Genomic DNA, 18,271 nt, shown 5'->3' on the forward strand with positions numbered 1-18,271 from the left:
CACTGCAACAAAAAGAATAAAATACCTAGGAATAAACCTACCTAGGGAGACAAAAGACCTGTATGAAGAAAACTATAAGACACTGATGAAAGAAATTAAAGATGGTATCAACAGATGGAGAGATTTACCATGTTCTTGGATTGGAAGAATCAATATTGTGAAAATGACTATACTACCCAAAGCAATCTACAGATTCAATGCAATACCTATCAAATTGCTAAAGGCATTTTTTATGGAACTAGAAGAAAAACTCCTAAAATTTGTATGGAGACACAAAAGACCCCGAATAGCCAAAGCAGTCTTGAGGGGAAAAAAAACGGAGCTGGAGCAATCAGACTCCCTGACTTTAGACTATACTACATAGCTACAGTAATCAAGACAGTATGGTACTGGCAGAAAAACAGAAACACAGGTCAATGGAACAAGATAGAAAGCCCAGAGATAAACCCATGCACCTATGGTCAACTAATCTATGATAGAGGAGGCAAGGATATACAATGGAGAAAAGACAGTCTCTTCAATAAGTGGTGCTGGGAAAACTGGACAGCTATAAGTAAAAGAATGAAAACAGAACACTACCTAATACCGTACACAAAAATAAACTCAAAATGGATTAGAGACCTAAATGTAAGACTGGACACTATAAAACTCTTAGAGGAAAACATAGGAACAACACTCTTTGACATAAATCACAGCAAGATCTTTTTTGATCTACCTCCTAGAGTAATGGAAATAAAAGCAAAAATAAACAAGTGGGACCTAATGAAACTTCAAAGCTTTTGCACAGCAATGGAAACCATAAACAAGACAAAAAGACAACCCTCAGAATGGGAGAAAATATTTGCAAATGAAGCAACTGACAAAGGATTAATCTCCAAAATTTACAAGCAGCTCATGCAGCTCAATATCAAAAAAACAAACAACCCAATCTGAAAATGGGCAGAAGACTTAAACAGACATTTATCCAAAGAAGACATACAGATAGATGGCCAAGAAGCACATGAAAAGCTGCTCAACATCACTAATTATTAGAGAAATGCAAATCAAAACTACAATGAGGTATCACCTCATATAAGTTAGAAAGGGCATCATCAGAAAATCTACAAACAACAAATGCTGGAGAGGGTGTGGAGAAAAGGGAACCCTCTTGCACTGTTGGTGGATATGTAAATTGATACAGCCGCTATGGAGAACAGTATGGAGGTTCCTTAAAAATCTAGAAATAGAATTACCATATGATGCAGCAATCCCACTACTGGGCATATACCCAGAGAAAACCAAAATTCAAAAAGACACATGCACCCCAATATTCATTGTAGCACTATTTACAATAGCCAGGTCATGGAAGCAACCTAAATTCCCATCAACAGATGAATGGATAAATAAGTGTGGTACATATATACAATGGAATATTACTCAGCCATAAAAAGGAATGAAATTAGGTCATTTGTTGAGACGTGGATGCATCTAGAGACGGTCATACAGAGTGAAGTAAGTCAGAAAGAGAAAAACAAATATTGTATACTAACGCATATATGTGGAAACTGGAAAATAGTACCAATGATCTGGTTGCAGGGCCGAAATTGAGACACAGATGTAGAGAACAAATGTATGGACACCAAGGGGGGTAAATCGTGGGGGGTGGGGGTGGGGGTGTGATGAATTGGGCGAATTGGATTGACATGTATACACTGATGTGTATAAAATTGATGACTTATAAGGACATGCTGTATAAAAGAAAAATTAAAGTAAAAATTTTTAAAAAAACAAAAACATTGTATTGTTCACATAGACCATGTGATGACATTTATTTAAATAAATTGGAAAATTGGGTAGTATATGACTTCTTTTTTTTTTAATATGACTTATTTTATCCTTTACCCCAATATATATATTTTTCTATCAGAACTTGTTTTTATTTAGACAATTTCTATTCTGTTTTTTTCTTCTTAAACTTATTATCTATTGATTTACCATATGCTTATAAATATCTGTTTATAACATAATAAAAGTCATCATGTAAACAAATCAAAATCTACAAAAGTACTGAAAGAGAACCAATGAAAATAGATCATAACAGTAAGGGGAAGAAAAAATTAGAATGAGCCACCCTCAGTTTTAAAAAGCGTGGCAGAGTGACAACTGAGTATATAAGATTTGGGGGAGATTTTATGTCTCTATTCTTTTTCCATATTTGTCAGCTCAAATGGAAATTCTGTTTGTTATTGCAGTAAGAGCAATTTATTAGAGAAAACTAGTCTTCAACTTAAATTTAAACCACATTTGGAATTTTCACATTATCTTTTCATTTTGTAAAATTCAAAAAGTAACTCACATAAAGTGTGCCATCTGAACTGCTATTTCCAAGCTTATCTCTGTATCACAGAATGACTGAATTGCTTTGTTAATTTATAATAATGCTATCCACTGCTGGTATGCAAAAAAAAGAAGAAACAGGAGTGACTCTTACATGCGCCTAACCCAATGGTTCAAGTTAATTGGACTACAATGTGCACATTTTTAGTTATACAATATTCTTCATAATAATTATGTGCTATGGAGACATGTATTAAAAGCCTAAAGTGATCATTTAAATGCAAAATCTGATAGAACTCCATTATATTTTTCATACTAAATTAACATTACAGGCTTCTAATGGATGCTTTAATTAGGCATCGATGTTATCAGAAATATTTGGCAAAATAAAATCTTTCACTGTGAAATATTCATTAAGTTCAATTTCCGTCAGTCAATATCAAATGTTTTCCGAGCCTTACGAGTTAAGTAAGAAGCTAAAAGCTAAGTGAGAAACTAAAAATCCTCAGACAAACCTCCTTCCTATGTTGCCTATAAAAATACACAGTCATTAAGTGTCCTTTGTATTTTATAACTGCCAAACAACTGGCTTCTTTTTAGTCATTTAGGCTCAGAGGCATTCCACTACAAGGTTATCCTAATGCTGCACAGAATCTAAAGCAAAAGGTCTATACTAATGGAATGCACATCTTTCAGGAAGCAACACAAATGAAACGTGTTTGTGTGTAGGCTCCATTAGAAGAATTCCAAGGTCAGAGGGGGCAAGAAGAGACAATCAGAAAGGGTCAGGAGTCAACTGAGATACTGGGACAGAAAACTAATACATAAAAGGCATGAGCAGTGCACAGGAGGTAAGCAATCACAGGACAAGCAGAGCAGCACAGGAAATAAAGCTGAGGTGCCTACCGGTAATTTTTCCATTGGCTTCCAAGGGAGGCTGCCAGCTCACAATGACCGTGCGAGGCTTCCCTTCTCGAGTAATGACTGTCAAATCCTTGGGAGCAGAGGTCGGGGCTGTGAGATGAAACAGAAACATGGCCTTGTCATTGGATGTGAAAGAAAACAGACATTTATGGGACTTCTAATCATGATGTTGACACTCAGAATCTATCACACAATATATCATGCTTATTTTACCACGCACAGTTTATTTTAGGTATTTGAATTAAACAAGCAAACAAAGATACAGAAATTAATGTTTTTCCATGGAAGTTAACTGACTTTCAAAGGTGTGAATATAGAGAGGAGAACAGAATATGTGTGAATGTAGAGAAAAGCATAACTGGTATTTTCAAGTGAGCGATGCACTAAAAATGTAAGAACCATTATAAGAACAAAAAAAAAATGGACACATACTTAGTGAGATTGATGGCTACATGTCTCCAAGAGACAAAATTCTGTTACAACTGTAGGATTTATATATAAATGAAAATTTACCTAATTTTATTTTTCCTTAAAAGACAAAAAAATAAAGAATTTACATGCAGGTCACAATATCTTGCTTAGGTAACATACTAGGTATCTCCCAACAAGAAGGCAAAGAAGTATTTGAAAACAGAGGAAATAGAATCTATGAGGGTCTTAGTATCAACCTGGTAGGAAGTAAAGATGGCAAGAAATGCTGTCTTGCTTAGAGCTACTTTTCCCACATGTTGTTTGATGGAAACAGAATTTGTCACCCCCAAATATGCCTCTTTGGCATAAGAATTAAGCTGATTATTTTTAAGAAACAACACAGAGAGGAAAAGTTCTGAAAACCGAGTAGAAGTTACTCTTTCGTAAAAGGAAAATTTATACGTTTATAAGGGTATCTCCCTCTTTGTGCCAGGAAGAGGAGGATGACAAGGAGGTAGAGACTTAAATGTACGTAACAACCATGCCCTTGTTTACTGTGATTTGCCAGAAAACTTCCCATTACTGGCTTCCCACCCTCCAACACCTTTTGTCTTTAGCTGCAGATGGTGTTGAAAGTGGTGGCCATTTTAGGGAATTACTGTTTTCCTGGGTATCTCTCATATATACAAGAGGTATACTTATTGTCAATCTTCTGTTTGTTTTTCTCCTGTTAATCTGTTTCTTATTACAGGGCGCCTCAACCAAGAACCTGGAAGGATAAAAGGATTTTTCTTTCCCTAAATTGTGCTCAACAAAAATTTAAATATACTTCAAAGGCGGCAGCAAACTGGCCAAGCTTGTCCAGTATCTTTCAGGCTTCCTTTGACCTGCTTTCTCACTCTTTGAATGAAATATGCTTTGAAATGCAGTCAGTTTTCCTTCTAGGCAGCTCACAATGCCCAAGTCTACTATCCATAGTCTTTTTCAATTACCCCCAATTTGACCTAGGCAATGTCAGAATGTCTCTAAGTTCCAAGCTTGGGTTCTGGAGGGATTTCCTGATCTCTGCACAGGAGTATTTGTATATTACAAATAGGTAAAACTTGGTCCTAATTCTGAATTCCTCTTCACTCTTATAATTTGCTTCGGCTCTTCTGTTGACTGTAACAGTGCAGAATCTGAGTATTATCAACACTCTATTTCCAGCTTCTCTTCCTAAGAGAATTCCAAATAGAGGGACATCAAACATTCCCATCTATCATACCATTTGATTTCCAATGCCCAGATTCTCCAAGCCACTAGGATACCAGGTTAGCCAAAGTTGCACCAAATTGTAATATCCTGACAAAGTACTTAATATACTTAACTTTTTTTTTTAAAGAGGGAGGAGGAGAAGGAAGAAGGAAAAGCAGAAGGAAGAGAAGGATGAGGAGAAGAAAAGGTCTAGTGTAGTAGATCCTTGAGTAAAGAGACTGTATATTAAACATACTTTAATATATATTTTAATGAAAAGAAAGAAAGGACATTATGCAAAAAAGATTTGTAATAGCAAAATACCAGAGAGGCTGCTACTTTAAAGAAGGGTTAGTTTTATAAAGAGCTCATTCAAGATATTTTCTAAGCCACAGATAGGAAGGTAATATATAGCCACAAATTAGAATATTATACCAAACATAATAAGAAATTTTCCAATTTTGGAAGTAATTAAAGATCTGTCTTTCTAACTAGTCAGAATAGTCTGTTTTTTCTTAACTGTGTTAAAATTAAAATTGATGCTTATTTAGCAAACAAATGATGATTAGATTTCTTCACTGACTCTATGTTGATATTCAAAAGATATATGACTCCAGCTTTAGCAAAATAATACATTGAAGAGCTGGTTACTTTTCAAAAACAAAAAAACAAAACAAAACAAAAAAACCCGAAAACAGCCTAATGACTAATCTATTTCAGGTGCTGAGCAAATTTTTCTTTTTCCTCAAGCCATGTGACTGTTGGTAAATAGAGATTCTGGTATTGGAATCAATGTCTTAGTTGTTTAGGATTATCATATGAAATGTATACTATTCCCTCATATTTATTTATTTTTTTATTTAAAAAAAAGTGTTGGATATTTATAGTGGCCCTAACAGGTTCAGTGATCCCTAAGTCAAGCAGAAGGAGGTCTTCGGTCTGCTCTGCTTCAATCTCGTGGGTTCTCCTGAAATAATCTTTTATAACTTCTTACCTGTCTTCATTGAATTAAATGATATTAATAACAATAAATACCAGACCCTGCAGGATTGATGCTTTATTTTCTTATACACTCTCGTGTCCCCATGCTGTCCATGAAAACTATGCTCCCGTCGCTCTGATCCATTCGTAAGCGTCTCTTTAAGACATCTTTCTGATACTTGCTTGTGTATTTTTGTGCATGCTGCTTCCTTCCTTTGGAAGGCCCTGGAATGGATACCTGGCAATCCACCCAGGCCACAGCTCCGTAATTATTTCATTTGTGAAATCTTCTCTGGCTTCTCCAGACAGAATTTATACTTGGATCTATGTGCTCTGATTCCAACTTGGCCAAAATTCTATGATTGTATTTTCCATGTTACTTCAAGGTTGTATTTTCAAAATATTTTTCTTATGTATTAGATTATAATTCTCTCCAAGATAAAGGCTGTATTCTCTTTACCTTTTATACCAAGTACCTATCTCAGGACCTGACAATTAAAATGAACCTTATTGGAAACCCATAATCAATATCTCAGACAACTGGACACGCACTGCCCTCTGGTTTGTCTGTTTCTCAAAGGACTTTTCCCATGCTTAAATTTCTTCGTTAAGTGTATGAGTGGATGGTAACATTCAAGATTTAGAAGATTTCCAGCCCTGGAAATCGTATTGGGCATTTGTTTTTAGACTGCTCAACACTCCATTCCCTCCTTCATTTAGAGAGAACACTTGGATTTTTTCCTTTGAGAACAAGTTCTCCTCTGTGTCACATGAGCTGGGTAGCAACATCAAATAGAAATTTCATGGCCTCCATCTCACTCTCTTTAGCTGTGTGATTCTCTCTTCTGGGAAACTGAATGTTGATACAAGAAAGGAAAACACATTGGAGTCAAACCACTGTGACTGTAACACCTTGAAGGGAGAGTCCTATAGTTCCTCATCTCTAAAGCCTGGGAATACTGCTGCTTCTTGTCCCCTCTCCAAGACTTCATTATTTCAGCTGTCCTTCCAATTATTTTTATTTTATTTAAATTAACTAGAGTAAAATCGGGGATTCATCACCTGGACAGAATGAAGTGCTTCATTTCAAGGATCTGTCAGCTGCCATTACCTTTATTATTAGTAATTTCAGCACAAGTGCATAACAACACAGCCCCATATAGTCTTTGTGTTATGGAATTAGAAGCAAACGCTAGAGTTATTTCACTTCATTTCCTTCTCCCAGTTATAAAACCTGCAGACACTTGTGAATTACTTCTTGCTTCTCATTGTCACCCAGGGATCTTATCCACATGCTATTTACACCTCTGTCCAGGTCATTATCTGTTTCGACAGTCACCCTTCCTCCTAGCCACATTTCTAAAAGTTAGTATCTTTTTGTCAGCAATGGGTCTCACCCCTAACATCCGTACAAGGCTAGGCAGTTGAGGAGAAATCAATAGGGTGCATTTATCAAGTCAGATGTTGGTGTGCATTTATGGTTATGACAGGGAAAAATGAATGAGGAAATTATTACTCCTTCTATTTCACTCAGGGAAGACCAAATGCCTTACTGGTTTTCATTTAACTCTTTTCATCTCCTTTTAAGTTAAAAAGAAAGAGCAGAGCCTTTATTCTCCCCATAGTTCATAACTCATTCAGCTTGTCTTATTCTTCCTAAGAAGCTAAGAACATTGACATCCAGGGCAGAATTCTAGGAGACTGATTTAATATATATAAACATGTAAAATAGAAGAAGAAGGTATTGAAATTAAACAACTAGAAAAAAAACTTCTTATAGAAAGAAGTACCCTCAAGTTGTAAAAATATTCACAAAATGAACTTAGAGTTAAGGTAAGTAGCCTGAAATAAAAATTAGAACTGCCATGCCATTGGGCAAATTCTAATGGAAAAAGAAATTCAACTTACCCAGATAAAAGTTTTACTGGCATATTTTTTTAAATTTGGAAATGTGTGGTACAGTTTATCCCCACATATGATGTAATGCCATGAAAGCAATCAAAAAGTATGTTAAACCCTTTTTTCTTCAGATGTTGTATTTCTGTGAACTATAAATGTCAAGTGCACTGCATGTCTGCTAAGGTTATAAACTCAACATTTATAACCCATAGTAAACGTGACTGGTAAAATTTACAGTGAATTGCATTTACTCTCGACTTGAACAATTGCAAAATGCATGAAAGTTTTCCATTGTGTTGTCTTATTTCCAAACGGTGAACATGACCCCCCAGAAACTTCTTCCCACAGTCAGCTGAAGTTATTTAGGGTAAGCATCCATGAGACTACAGTTGTAATGCAATGTTTCATTTTGTATCTAATTTCTTTCCAAAAAAGTAAATACCTACTATGTCTGTTGATCAAAGACACGCATGCTTTGGACAGAGTAAAATGCCTTTGCTTAAACATACTGAAAAGAAGATTTATATTCAGGTCTCCTAAATTAACGTACAGATTAAAACCAGATCACTTAATACACTGGGGACTCATTTTCTTCTTATCTAGAGTGGGGAGGATAATATTAGATATAAAAATGCTATGAATGATTTTATATAAAATAAGGTATAATTTAGACATCATGGTAGACACAGGTTCCAACTTCCTTGGTACCTGGAAAACAACACTACCAAATATCAAGAGTAGAAATTTCAAAGCCAGCCTTTCCTCACATACCTGCTTCATACGTGGTGGCATGTGCAGTCATGCTCCATGTGCTGGACCTTCTGTTTTTTGTTACCATGACCGAGAACTCATACATTGTGTTTGGTTTGAGGCCTGTTGCTGTGTAACTCAGAGATGTTGTGTCTTCTGACTAAACAAGTGGGAAATAAGAAAAGAGAAAAAGAAATGAACTCTATCAACTTGGTAAATCAAGACACATAAGAAGACTATCAAAGGCCAACAGAAAAGGAATTTATTTCCAAACAACGGAAGACCTAGGACACAGCACTGACTTTATTTCCTTTCTGTACCAGTTTACACTGGCTGATTGTACATCTAAAACCTAATCAATAAAATCAGATGTTATGTTGTTAAAGGGGCAGATAGATGATAAATTTTCCCAAGTGAGGCAATAACCACAGAGACAGGACCAATTCCACTTCCTCTGTCAGTTCCGTTTTTAAGGTTATCTGCACTGACTTTAACTTCAATTTATTTCTAATAATTGAAGTCTTTTTTTCAGAGCCTTTAATGTTTTATATATTTTACGTAGATTGTTATGATTATTTGCCCACTGGTAATAAAATGAATTTTTAGAGCTCTACTGCTTATGATTTTTTAAAAAACTCTTTATGATACAAACTTTTAGTGATTCCAGAATCTATATAGCTGTTATAAAGAAAATGGACAAAAGCAATATTGTGTCGTGTGATTTTCTTTCTTTGTGCACAGGTCACGTTAAATATACATTGAACTATGGTCACTGGAGCAGTTGATCAGGAAGAGAATAAATTGGATAAATATTAAATGATTACATTAGTGTTAATATTTTTGGTCTTCTGAATACATTCTTTGTCTTTTAAACAACAGGTTAAGGACATTTTAGTAGAAAGTAAATTGTCTGTCTTTATTGCTTACTCAAAAGATCAAAACTGTAATGAGGAAAAAGGTTAATCTCCCAGGTTAATGTGTATTTTCCATATCATCAGGCAAATTTAAAACTATTTATGTCTATTATAAATATCAATTTATGCTTGTTATTTAGATCTTGATCATCTTCCAAGGTTAAATATTTACTTTTACTTTAAAATTTATTACCTTTGTTATATATCCATGTCTAGGAAAATCAAGGAAAACTTTTTGTCTCCACCTATGTCATACCTATCTCCTCCCTTAGCTATTCTAGTGTGGTATATCTTTTTTATTCTACTATGAATCCTTCTTAGATTATAGCTATTGAAATCCTACATTTCATTATAAAATCAAATAAATATTTAACTGTTCTAATAACATTTCGATGATGTGCCCATCCATCCTATTTAAGTGATGACCTCATAAACATTTATCAGTAGCTCTTAAAAATAGCTGTAAAAATGTATGCCCTAAATAAATGTAAAAATATTTTGTAGACTAAGATGGAACCCCATCAAATAAAACATGAAACGGGCAGCTCGTATCTGATAGGCTGATATAACTTCCAATCTTTCCCTCCTTCCCTGTCATGAATACCTCTAAGTCTTAGAAATGGAAATAAGGGGAGAAATTGGGCAATGAGGAATATTTCAGCTAGGAGGGAAGACCACACTTTGATAAAACTAGTCTCTTTGAGCATAGACACAACTGGCATTTGGGAGGCAACTAAGCAATACTGTCCTTTGTATTTCTTAAATTCTTATATGCCTTGTTTGTATTCTTGAATGATACACTTGCATTCTATAAATGCCATTAATTCACTGAGTTTTCTCAGGAACTTTATGAAAAGTTACTATTCAACATAAATCATTAGCCTGGAAGTATTGATACTTTGGAAAATCATGGCTGTATGTGTGTGTGAGGTGGGGGGCAGAATACCTAGGTACTACCTCTCTGAGCCTCAGCTTCCTCATCTATAAAACGGAAATAATTGTAGCACTGACCTTACAGTGCTATTTAAAGTGTGAAATAAGTCAAGTAAAGCAATAGTACGTGGCCCAGAGTAAGTACTAAATAAATGTTAGCTATAATATTTTATTCATTGTCTAGTGTGAGATATGGGCACTCTATGTGTGTGGTGTACACACACACACACACACACATATTTACAGCATTTTGATAAATTCTCCATTAAATTGTAAACATCTTGAGGGCTGAGACTGAGTCTTGCACAACTTTCTATCTCCTGTAATATCCATGCTAGTATCTGGTAAGCACTAGTCAATAGTCAATGAACGCATTTTGAATGGGAAGTCATATAAAACATCAAATGATGAATCACTTTAGTAGAAAATAAATTACAGAAAATTTCTCCATTTGATAAGGAAGGTCAATATACAGTTTTGGACAATCAAAATATGAATGTCTGGATTATGGCTTGACGTGGGACTGAAGTAGAAGGGTACTCCTAGGGGGAGAGGCCTGGATAAAGCCATCAGCTTATCTGAGTTCCAGCTCTAGTTTCATGGGGGATTTTGTCAAGTTATACAACCTACCCAAGTCTTCATAAAGATCCCTACATGCCTACTTAGCTATGCAGAATCTTACTTATTCTTTTTATATTGATAGTATATCAATATCCCAATCACATAGATAAAAAAAAAAGGAGATTAAACAAGTTAAGTCACATGACAGGACCCAGGAAAGCCAACTCTAGAGCCCATTTATTTGACTCATGTATGTATTTTTCCCCCATTACCTTGTGTTGCTCTGCCTAGCTTATATAAAGCTTAGTGGGGAATGAGATGAAGTAATAGATATGACAGTGGTTTGAAAAGTTCAAAATGCAAAACCAAAGTAGTCTATTACTATTATTTGTAAAATTTAAATTTAATGTATGTCTTTCTAGTAGACCAGATATGCTCTACATTTTTCCTTGCTATCCAGCTTACCTAACTCTTTCCTCTAACCCTGCTTCTCAGGGTGTGGGTGTAGAGTGTGTATGTGTGAGAGAGGGATCGAACGTTAGTAATGGAAAGCCTTATTAGGTCAGGGAAGATGATGGGGAGAGAAACAGTTAACATATTTCTTTCAATTCTCATACTTCAATCCAGAAGAGAAAACAGCCTCTCCTTACAGAGGATAGCTTTTGGTTGGGTCTCACACTGTAGGCATTCTTTATGAGACTCAATAATCCTGTGTCTGTTCTATTGACTCTTCAACTGAAAAAAAAATGCCTCCAGAAATTCTGAAACTCAAATCATTCTGCAGAGAACAATCACTGTCCTTCAGAACATTTTACGTACTGGCAACGTACCCACAGCCACTCTGTGAAATGAATGTATCCACAAAGTACAGCAACCATGAGCATAACACTTTTAAAGTAGTCTTTTTAAAGTAAACTTAGAATTGGGTAATCTGTATATAAAGAGAGTTTTTAAAAAATGCTCTCATGTGTTTCATCAGTTGTCTTACCTGATAATGTTACCCTTATTTATAGTTCTGCTGAGTCTTAAATCTGATACTGTAAGGAGATAGAGCATATTTTATATCAATGATACTATTTGGACATGCCTGGAGAGTTTCTCCTAGTACCTGACCTAGCAGAGAGGCAGAACCAAAGAAAACTGTTTTTTAAATGGTTTCAACTAAAAACTGATTTACTATGAAACGTGAATTTTACGCCACTTAAAGGTTGAATGAAACTAGAAGCAGATCCAGCATGGCTATGGGAGAAAAGAGGCAGACTTACAAAATTATTGGTGGGATTTTCCTTTAATCTGGGGTTTTGAGAGTTAGAAATTTCCAAAGGATATTTTCATCCCCCCAAATCACCACTGGCTTGAGTCTGGATTAAGCAAGACAGCAGTTTAGTGGAAAGAACATTGGATAGAGTATTGGGAGATCCAGATTCTCCCTGAAAGCCACCCCAGTAGAGTGGTAAAGAGAAGGGATATAAGGGGAGTATGAAGACTGTGGAGTGCCCGGGTTGAACTACTGGTTCCTTTGTTGTTGGGTAACATTTATGCTCTTTTTCTTCTTCCAGTTTTATTGAGATATAATCGACATACAGAACTGTGTAAGTTTAAGGTGCACAACATCATGATTTGACTTACATACATCATAAAATGATGACCACTAAACTATAAGTTTAGTGAATGCCCATCATTTCATATAGATACAAAATTAAATTAACAGAAAAAATATTTTTTTCCTTGTGATTAGAACTCTTAGGATTTATCCTCTTAGCAACTTTCATATGTAACGTACATCAGTGTTAATTATATTTATCATGTTGTACATTACATCCCTAGTACTTACTTATTCTTATAACCGGAAGTTTGTACCTTTTGACTGCCTTCATCCAATTCGCCCTCTCCCTGCCCCCGCTTTAGGCTCTTATTTCCAAAGCTACATTCTCCACCCCAAATAATCATCCTGTGAATATTTTAAATGTGTTTTATTATAGTACCTCACTTGAATAACTTACGAATTCTTTGAAGTAAACCTATGGAGCTGAATGTATTATGCATTCCAAAATTATAAGTAATGATTTTAAGTATGTGAAATAACAGCTAAAGCATGTTAAACTGCCTCTATGATCTGGCATAGTTCTAAGTAAATGGTAGGTGGTTAATAATTACTTGTTGATCTCATTTTATTCTACATCTGTGTACTGTTTATATACGCTACTAGCATGTGGTAGGCTTAGGAGGTAACAAAATCGTTCCAGTATACAAATAACCGTTTGTTGGAGTTGCTGAGGCTGGCTGATAGAGATTTGAAGGTAGACATGACAGTGCCTCAAATATGTATCTCTAAGGAGCTCTTAGGGGGGTTGTGAGATGACTCAGTGATAGGACAACAATAAGGGACGTGGTCTAATTCATATTAATTAAAGGGGAGTGTGCACTGTGGATTTTCTTTACCACCTGAGGGTGTTTCAAGGCTAAATGAGGAAGTAGATGTTAATGGCTTAGCGTGTGTTCACCATCTAAGGATGGTATAAAATAATCATCATGTATTCCTTTTCATATTCACTATAAGATGGGTCTCTGTAACATTAATAGGGGTGCCTCTGGCGTAAATCTAGATTCCAAATGAAAAGAAACACACCAAAATCTGTCCAAAAAATGAATGCAGAGCTCTGCTATTTTTAAAAGAAAATGGCGCTCCCTTGTACCAAATCACATTATTTATACAAACCCAACATCTGGTGGAATTCAAATAACATTTTGCAGCTCTTGACATTTTTCTTCCTTGCCTTAGAATTGTTTCCTAAGACACAATAATTCCCAAGCCAATTTTAGATACTGAGTTCTTAAAAGGCTTTGTTTTCCATTTCATGTCACTGCAGCAAAATGACTCATGCCAGTTCAGGATGCATTTAAAACAATGTATTAAACAAATGACAGTTCGCGTGAAATTTCATACTATCAATTCGAACTTCACCTTGTATTTCGCATTCGCAGAAAAGCTGGTCCTCCACCGGACAGTGTAAAGTCGCACTTCGGACGATTTTTGGTTCTTAGGGACAGAGTTGTCTGCCCAGCTGACCCTCACAGCATCGTGGGTAAGAGCCACAGCCTGTACACCTACTGGTGGGAGCATGGGGGTGGAGACATCTGGGACCGAGGTGGGGAAATCATCAAGCAAAGGATAATAATCAACTGGGTCAGTGGGATCTGGGTTTAAAAACCCGCCAAATGAAACAAACAAATACATAAATAAAAGAGTTAAAAAAATAAACATCAGTGGCAACACATCACAATGAGTTAAATGCATGGCAGTAATGATGAAAGGGAACATGAGAAGAACAGAAAAAAATACAATTAATTCAATCGGAAAACTCATTAGAAACAGTATTGCTAGATTACAGAAGTAACTGACTGTTTTCCATAATTCACTCATTTCCTTAGAGTGGTTTTATCAATTTGGCTGTCACGTCTAGTTATATATTTTAAAAGTCCATTTTTTCTTGGAATGTTGTACACTGTTTCTTAAAAGATGCAGCGTAGAATTCATCAGTTTTACAACTATGCAGATAACTTAAAATAACAAAATACTAAGGAGGGTCTGGTTTATTTCCTCCTGCAAAGGAAATAAATGCCTACCTAATATCTGCTTTGTTATTTCTTTGTTTTTCTCCTTCTCTAACTTGATTTGCTTTCTCTAATGCATTTATTATTGCTTAGATCCTACCTGCATAAATATTGTTTAGGTAAGAAACAAACAAAGGATAAAAGACCAAAGGGCCCTGAGGTCTACAGCAATATGTCTATGGCTATGACTGCACAAAGCCAGACCAAGTCTGTGGTCCTCATGGTTCAATGATGTGATAATTGGGTTTATATAGCACATGGTTTGGTTAGATTGAAATTCTTAGAGAAAGTGTAGAAGTGTCCATTTTATCCACATTCTCACAGAGTAATTAAGTTTTTATGGCATTTCTATATCTACATGCCTTGTTTGAAAATTTTAAGTTCCATGGAAAGACTTCATATTATTGGGTGGGGAGACAGAATGAACTACCTACAACCTGATGAGATTTGTGCTGAGATACACACATGCTGAGATACACACATCCATAACACAAACAGAATCTGCATAATGATGTGTGTGGTTTCGTAAGATTCTCTAGAAAAATCTTATATTTGTTTTTATGCTGGGGATGTCAGAATCAGGCGAGCCTATTTTGTGGCTGTAGTTAGAGTCCAATTTTGAGCCTTTTATTTATTACCTAAGACATTTAAATCTGTTAAAAATTTCCTTGAAATCATATAACATGTATCCTCACTAACAAAAAACAAGATGAGCTCTTAGGCTGGGCATTTGATGGCATTTGGGGAGATGAAACGTACTAAAATGTAGAGTATCTGAAGCAGTAAACATACAGAGCTTATATTTTTAAATACAGTATAGAGACTAAGGGCTGATTCTCATGATACATTTTGTCCACTGAATTTTAAATGTCTACCCCCTACTCATCACTGTTTTCCAATGAATTATTCAGTCGTTTACTGGGCTGTGGGCTTTGGAGCAAAATATAAAATCTGAAAACAAAAACAGAACAAAAGGAAGACCAAGAAAAAAAAGAACAATAGAAAGAGAGAGAAAGAAAAGTATGTGTTTAAAATTTAATGACAGAGCCCAGGCTTTTTGTATGTCCTTTGACGTGTCTTTTTATTAAGGGCTCCTTTAAACCCAAATGGATTTATGAAATGATGAAGGGGCAGCTGAAGACACTGCAGCCTCTAGGAGGATCACAATCTGTCATCAGGCTGGCACATCGGTGGAACCTTTTGGCGAAACTAGAGCAGGTGCTGCCTCACTTGACTTGTTTCTATTCACAGCTGACTTGCCAAGAAGAATGTTATACACAAGGGAGGACTACTCTCAATCACAAACTCCTTTTAGATCAACTCATATTCATGTTACCCTATCTGATGTTTCTTTGCTTAATCTAGTTTTGTTGATACACCTATACTAACTTTACAGTCTTTCACAGGTACCCTATATAAGATTTTGAAAAGTCGTGATTCTACTTTAAGAAACGGTAATACTCAATCCTGTTATTTCTGGATTTTAGAAAAGTATGTTTTTCATGACTTCCTGTTGAGTTTCTTGGAGTCTCAGTTCCAGAATGCATCCCTAAATTTCAAGTAATGCTGTTTGTTGGTATATATCTACGAACTAATGTAATTCAAAAATTTCTAACCTGGCCAAGTTTTTCTTGCTTATTTTAGAAGAGTTTTTTTTTTTTTTTTCCCCCACTCATGGCTTGTCATTCTATTTGCCACTTCCTCCAGAGCTGGGCTAATACAATAGCCATTAGTTAAATGGACAGTTTAACTTTAAATTAATTAAAATTAAATAAAATTTAAAATTCATTTATTGTGCTGCACTAGTCAATTTCAGATGTTTGACAGCCAAATGAGCCTCGTGCCTGCTGTACTGGATAGTACAGACACTACGGTATTTCCAACAAAGCAGAACTTAGTAGCAGGTGGCAAGCACTGCTCTAAATATATGCCACATGTACTGCTAATTATCTTCCCCTCTCAGGTCAGAAACTGGGTAGTTGAATTAAAAACTACCTAAACCAAGTACCTAAACATTTTTTAAAATTATTTAATTAATTAATTTATTTTGGCTGCGTTGGGTCTTTGTTACTGCACACAGGCTTTCTATAGTTGTGGTGAGCGGGGGCTACTCTTCGTTGCAGTGCACAGGCTTCTCATTGTGGTGACTTCTGTAGTTGTGGAGCACGGGCTCTAGGCACTCAGGCTTCAGTAGTTGTGGCACGCGGGCTCAGCAGCTGTGACTCATGGGTTCTAGAGCACAGGCTCAGTAGTTATGGCGCACGGGCTTAGCTGCTCCGCAGCATGTGGGATCTTCCCGGACCAGGGCTCGAACCCATGTTCTCTGCATTGGCAGGTGGATTCTTAACCACTGTGCCACCAGGTAGTTTAGGTAGTTTCTTAGGTACCACCAGGTACCTAAACAGTTAGTGCTAAACACTTAACTGTTTAGCAGTTATTTTGCTGATAAACAACTTTTATTTTTTTCAGTTATTTTTCCCTCGTATTCCTGGGTGCCTTATATACCACTGATTTTCAGTGGCAATATACAAAAGAGTGAAAAAAAAGACAAAAACACAAAACATAGCTTTAAATCTTTTGCTAAAAAGAGAAACCTACTCAATTCCTAATAGTTGTTTTGGTAAGAACATATAAGCGTATGGTCAACATACTGAAGTTCAAAACAAGCTTTTACAAAACATGACACAATTGTACTTCATAGAGACATTTATAAAACAAATGAGAATAAACAAATTCAAACAACACACCTCATTATTACCCTGCTCTCTTCCCTTCTCCAGGCTCAAAATGTCTTATTTTTACAACAATATGGAATAAAATTGCAAAAAATGTGCAAAAAACTGAAACAACCTGCCCATTTGACCTAGTGAAACTTTCCTTGGCTCTAGCACTGATATGTTCCGAATGAGATGAGGTCCAGAGTAGACCAGCATCTATGAGCACATCCATCTGGAAAGCACCATAGCCTGATACTTACTCCAGCCTGATGCATTTACTGCCTTTGATTTTTTTTTTTTTATTACTTTATGTTGGCCTCTTCCAAGACTGCTCATGGGAATACTTTGCAGAAGCTCAGAGACCGAAAATATCTTCTATGTAGCCCTTGGACACATTTATTGAAGAGTTTCTCACCGAATCTAAACCTCTGATTCTGTTTATTTGTCCTTTGTTCTCCATGACGTGTGAAAACAGAGTAAAATAAGCCTGCCACATCTAGGCAGGGATGTGGAAAGGGCTGGTTTTATTCATCCTCTCCAACCCCTTATTGACTTTTCTTCAGTAAGAAAATTCCTCACACGTTTTCCAACTTTCAGTATTATTTTATTTCTCAGATCCATTTGGATTAGTCATAGCAGGAAAAAATTGTCTTATGGATCACTGGTATTTTAGAAACCACTCTGGGAATGCCACATGCTAAGAATTAAAGAATGACAACAAATGCTCAGGGGAAAAAAGTTAATAACACCTCAAATAGTTCTTTCTGAGCAACCTATCTTCAGCTTATCTGAACTCTACTATCGCTATTACTATTAGTTTCTGCTCAAAAATCGACTTTTGGCAGGTCATCTTAGTGTTTCTTCTTTGTGGGCTTTAGTTTTGGTAAGAAAATAAGAGTTCTAAAAGACTGACCATGGTACAATTTTGTGTGGTCTGATCACAAGCCACATCCGTGACTCTTTACCATCTTTTAACCTAGGCAAGAAAGAGCTGGCTTACTGAATAAACATTATGGG

The 18,271-nt window shown here is 35.9% G+C and overlaps 1 protein-coding gene across 1 annotated transcript in view; it reads right to left on the minus strand.

Moving 5' to 3' along the window:
• DCC (DCC netrin 1 receptor) overlaps positions 1 to 18,271 on the minus strand; it is a 1,166,576-nt gene that overhangs the window by 127,787 nt on the left and 1,020,518 nt on the right. The window contains 3 exon segments of the mRNA XM_029216808.1: positions 3,223 to 3,330; positions 8,536 to 8,674; positions 13,888 to 14,120. Of these exon segments, the coding sequence (XP_029072641.1) occupies positions 3,223 to 3,330; positions 8,536 to 8,674; positions 13,888 to 14,120 (480 nt within the window).

Source organism: Monodon monoceros, unplaced genomic scaffold, assembly GCF_005190385.1.
Source record: "Monodon monoceros isolate NGI ecotype Baffin Bay Population unplaced genomic scaffold, NGI_Narwhal_1 Super_Scaffold_1, whole genome shotgun sequence".
Taxonomy (NCBI): Eukaryota; Metazoa; Chordata; class Mammalia; order Artiodactyla; family Monodontidae; genus Monodon; species Monodon monoceros.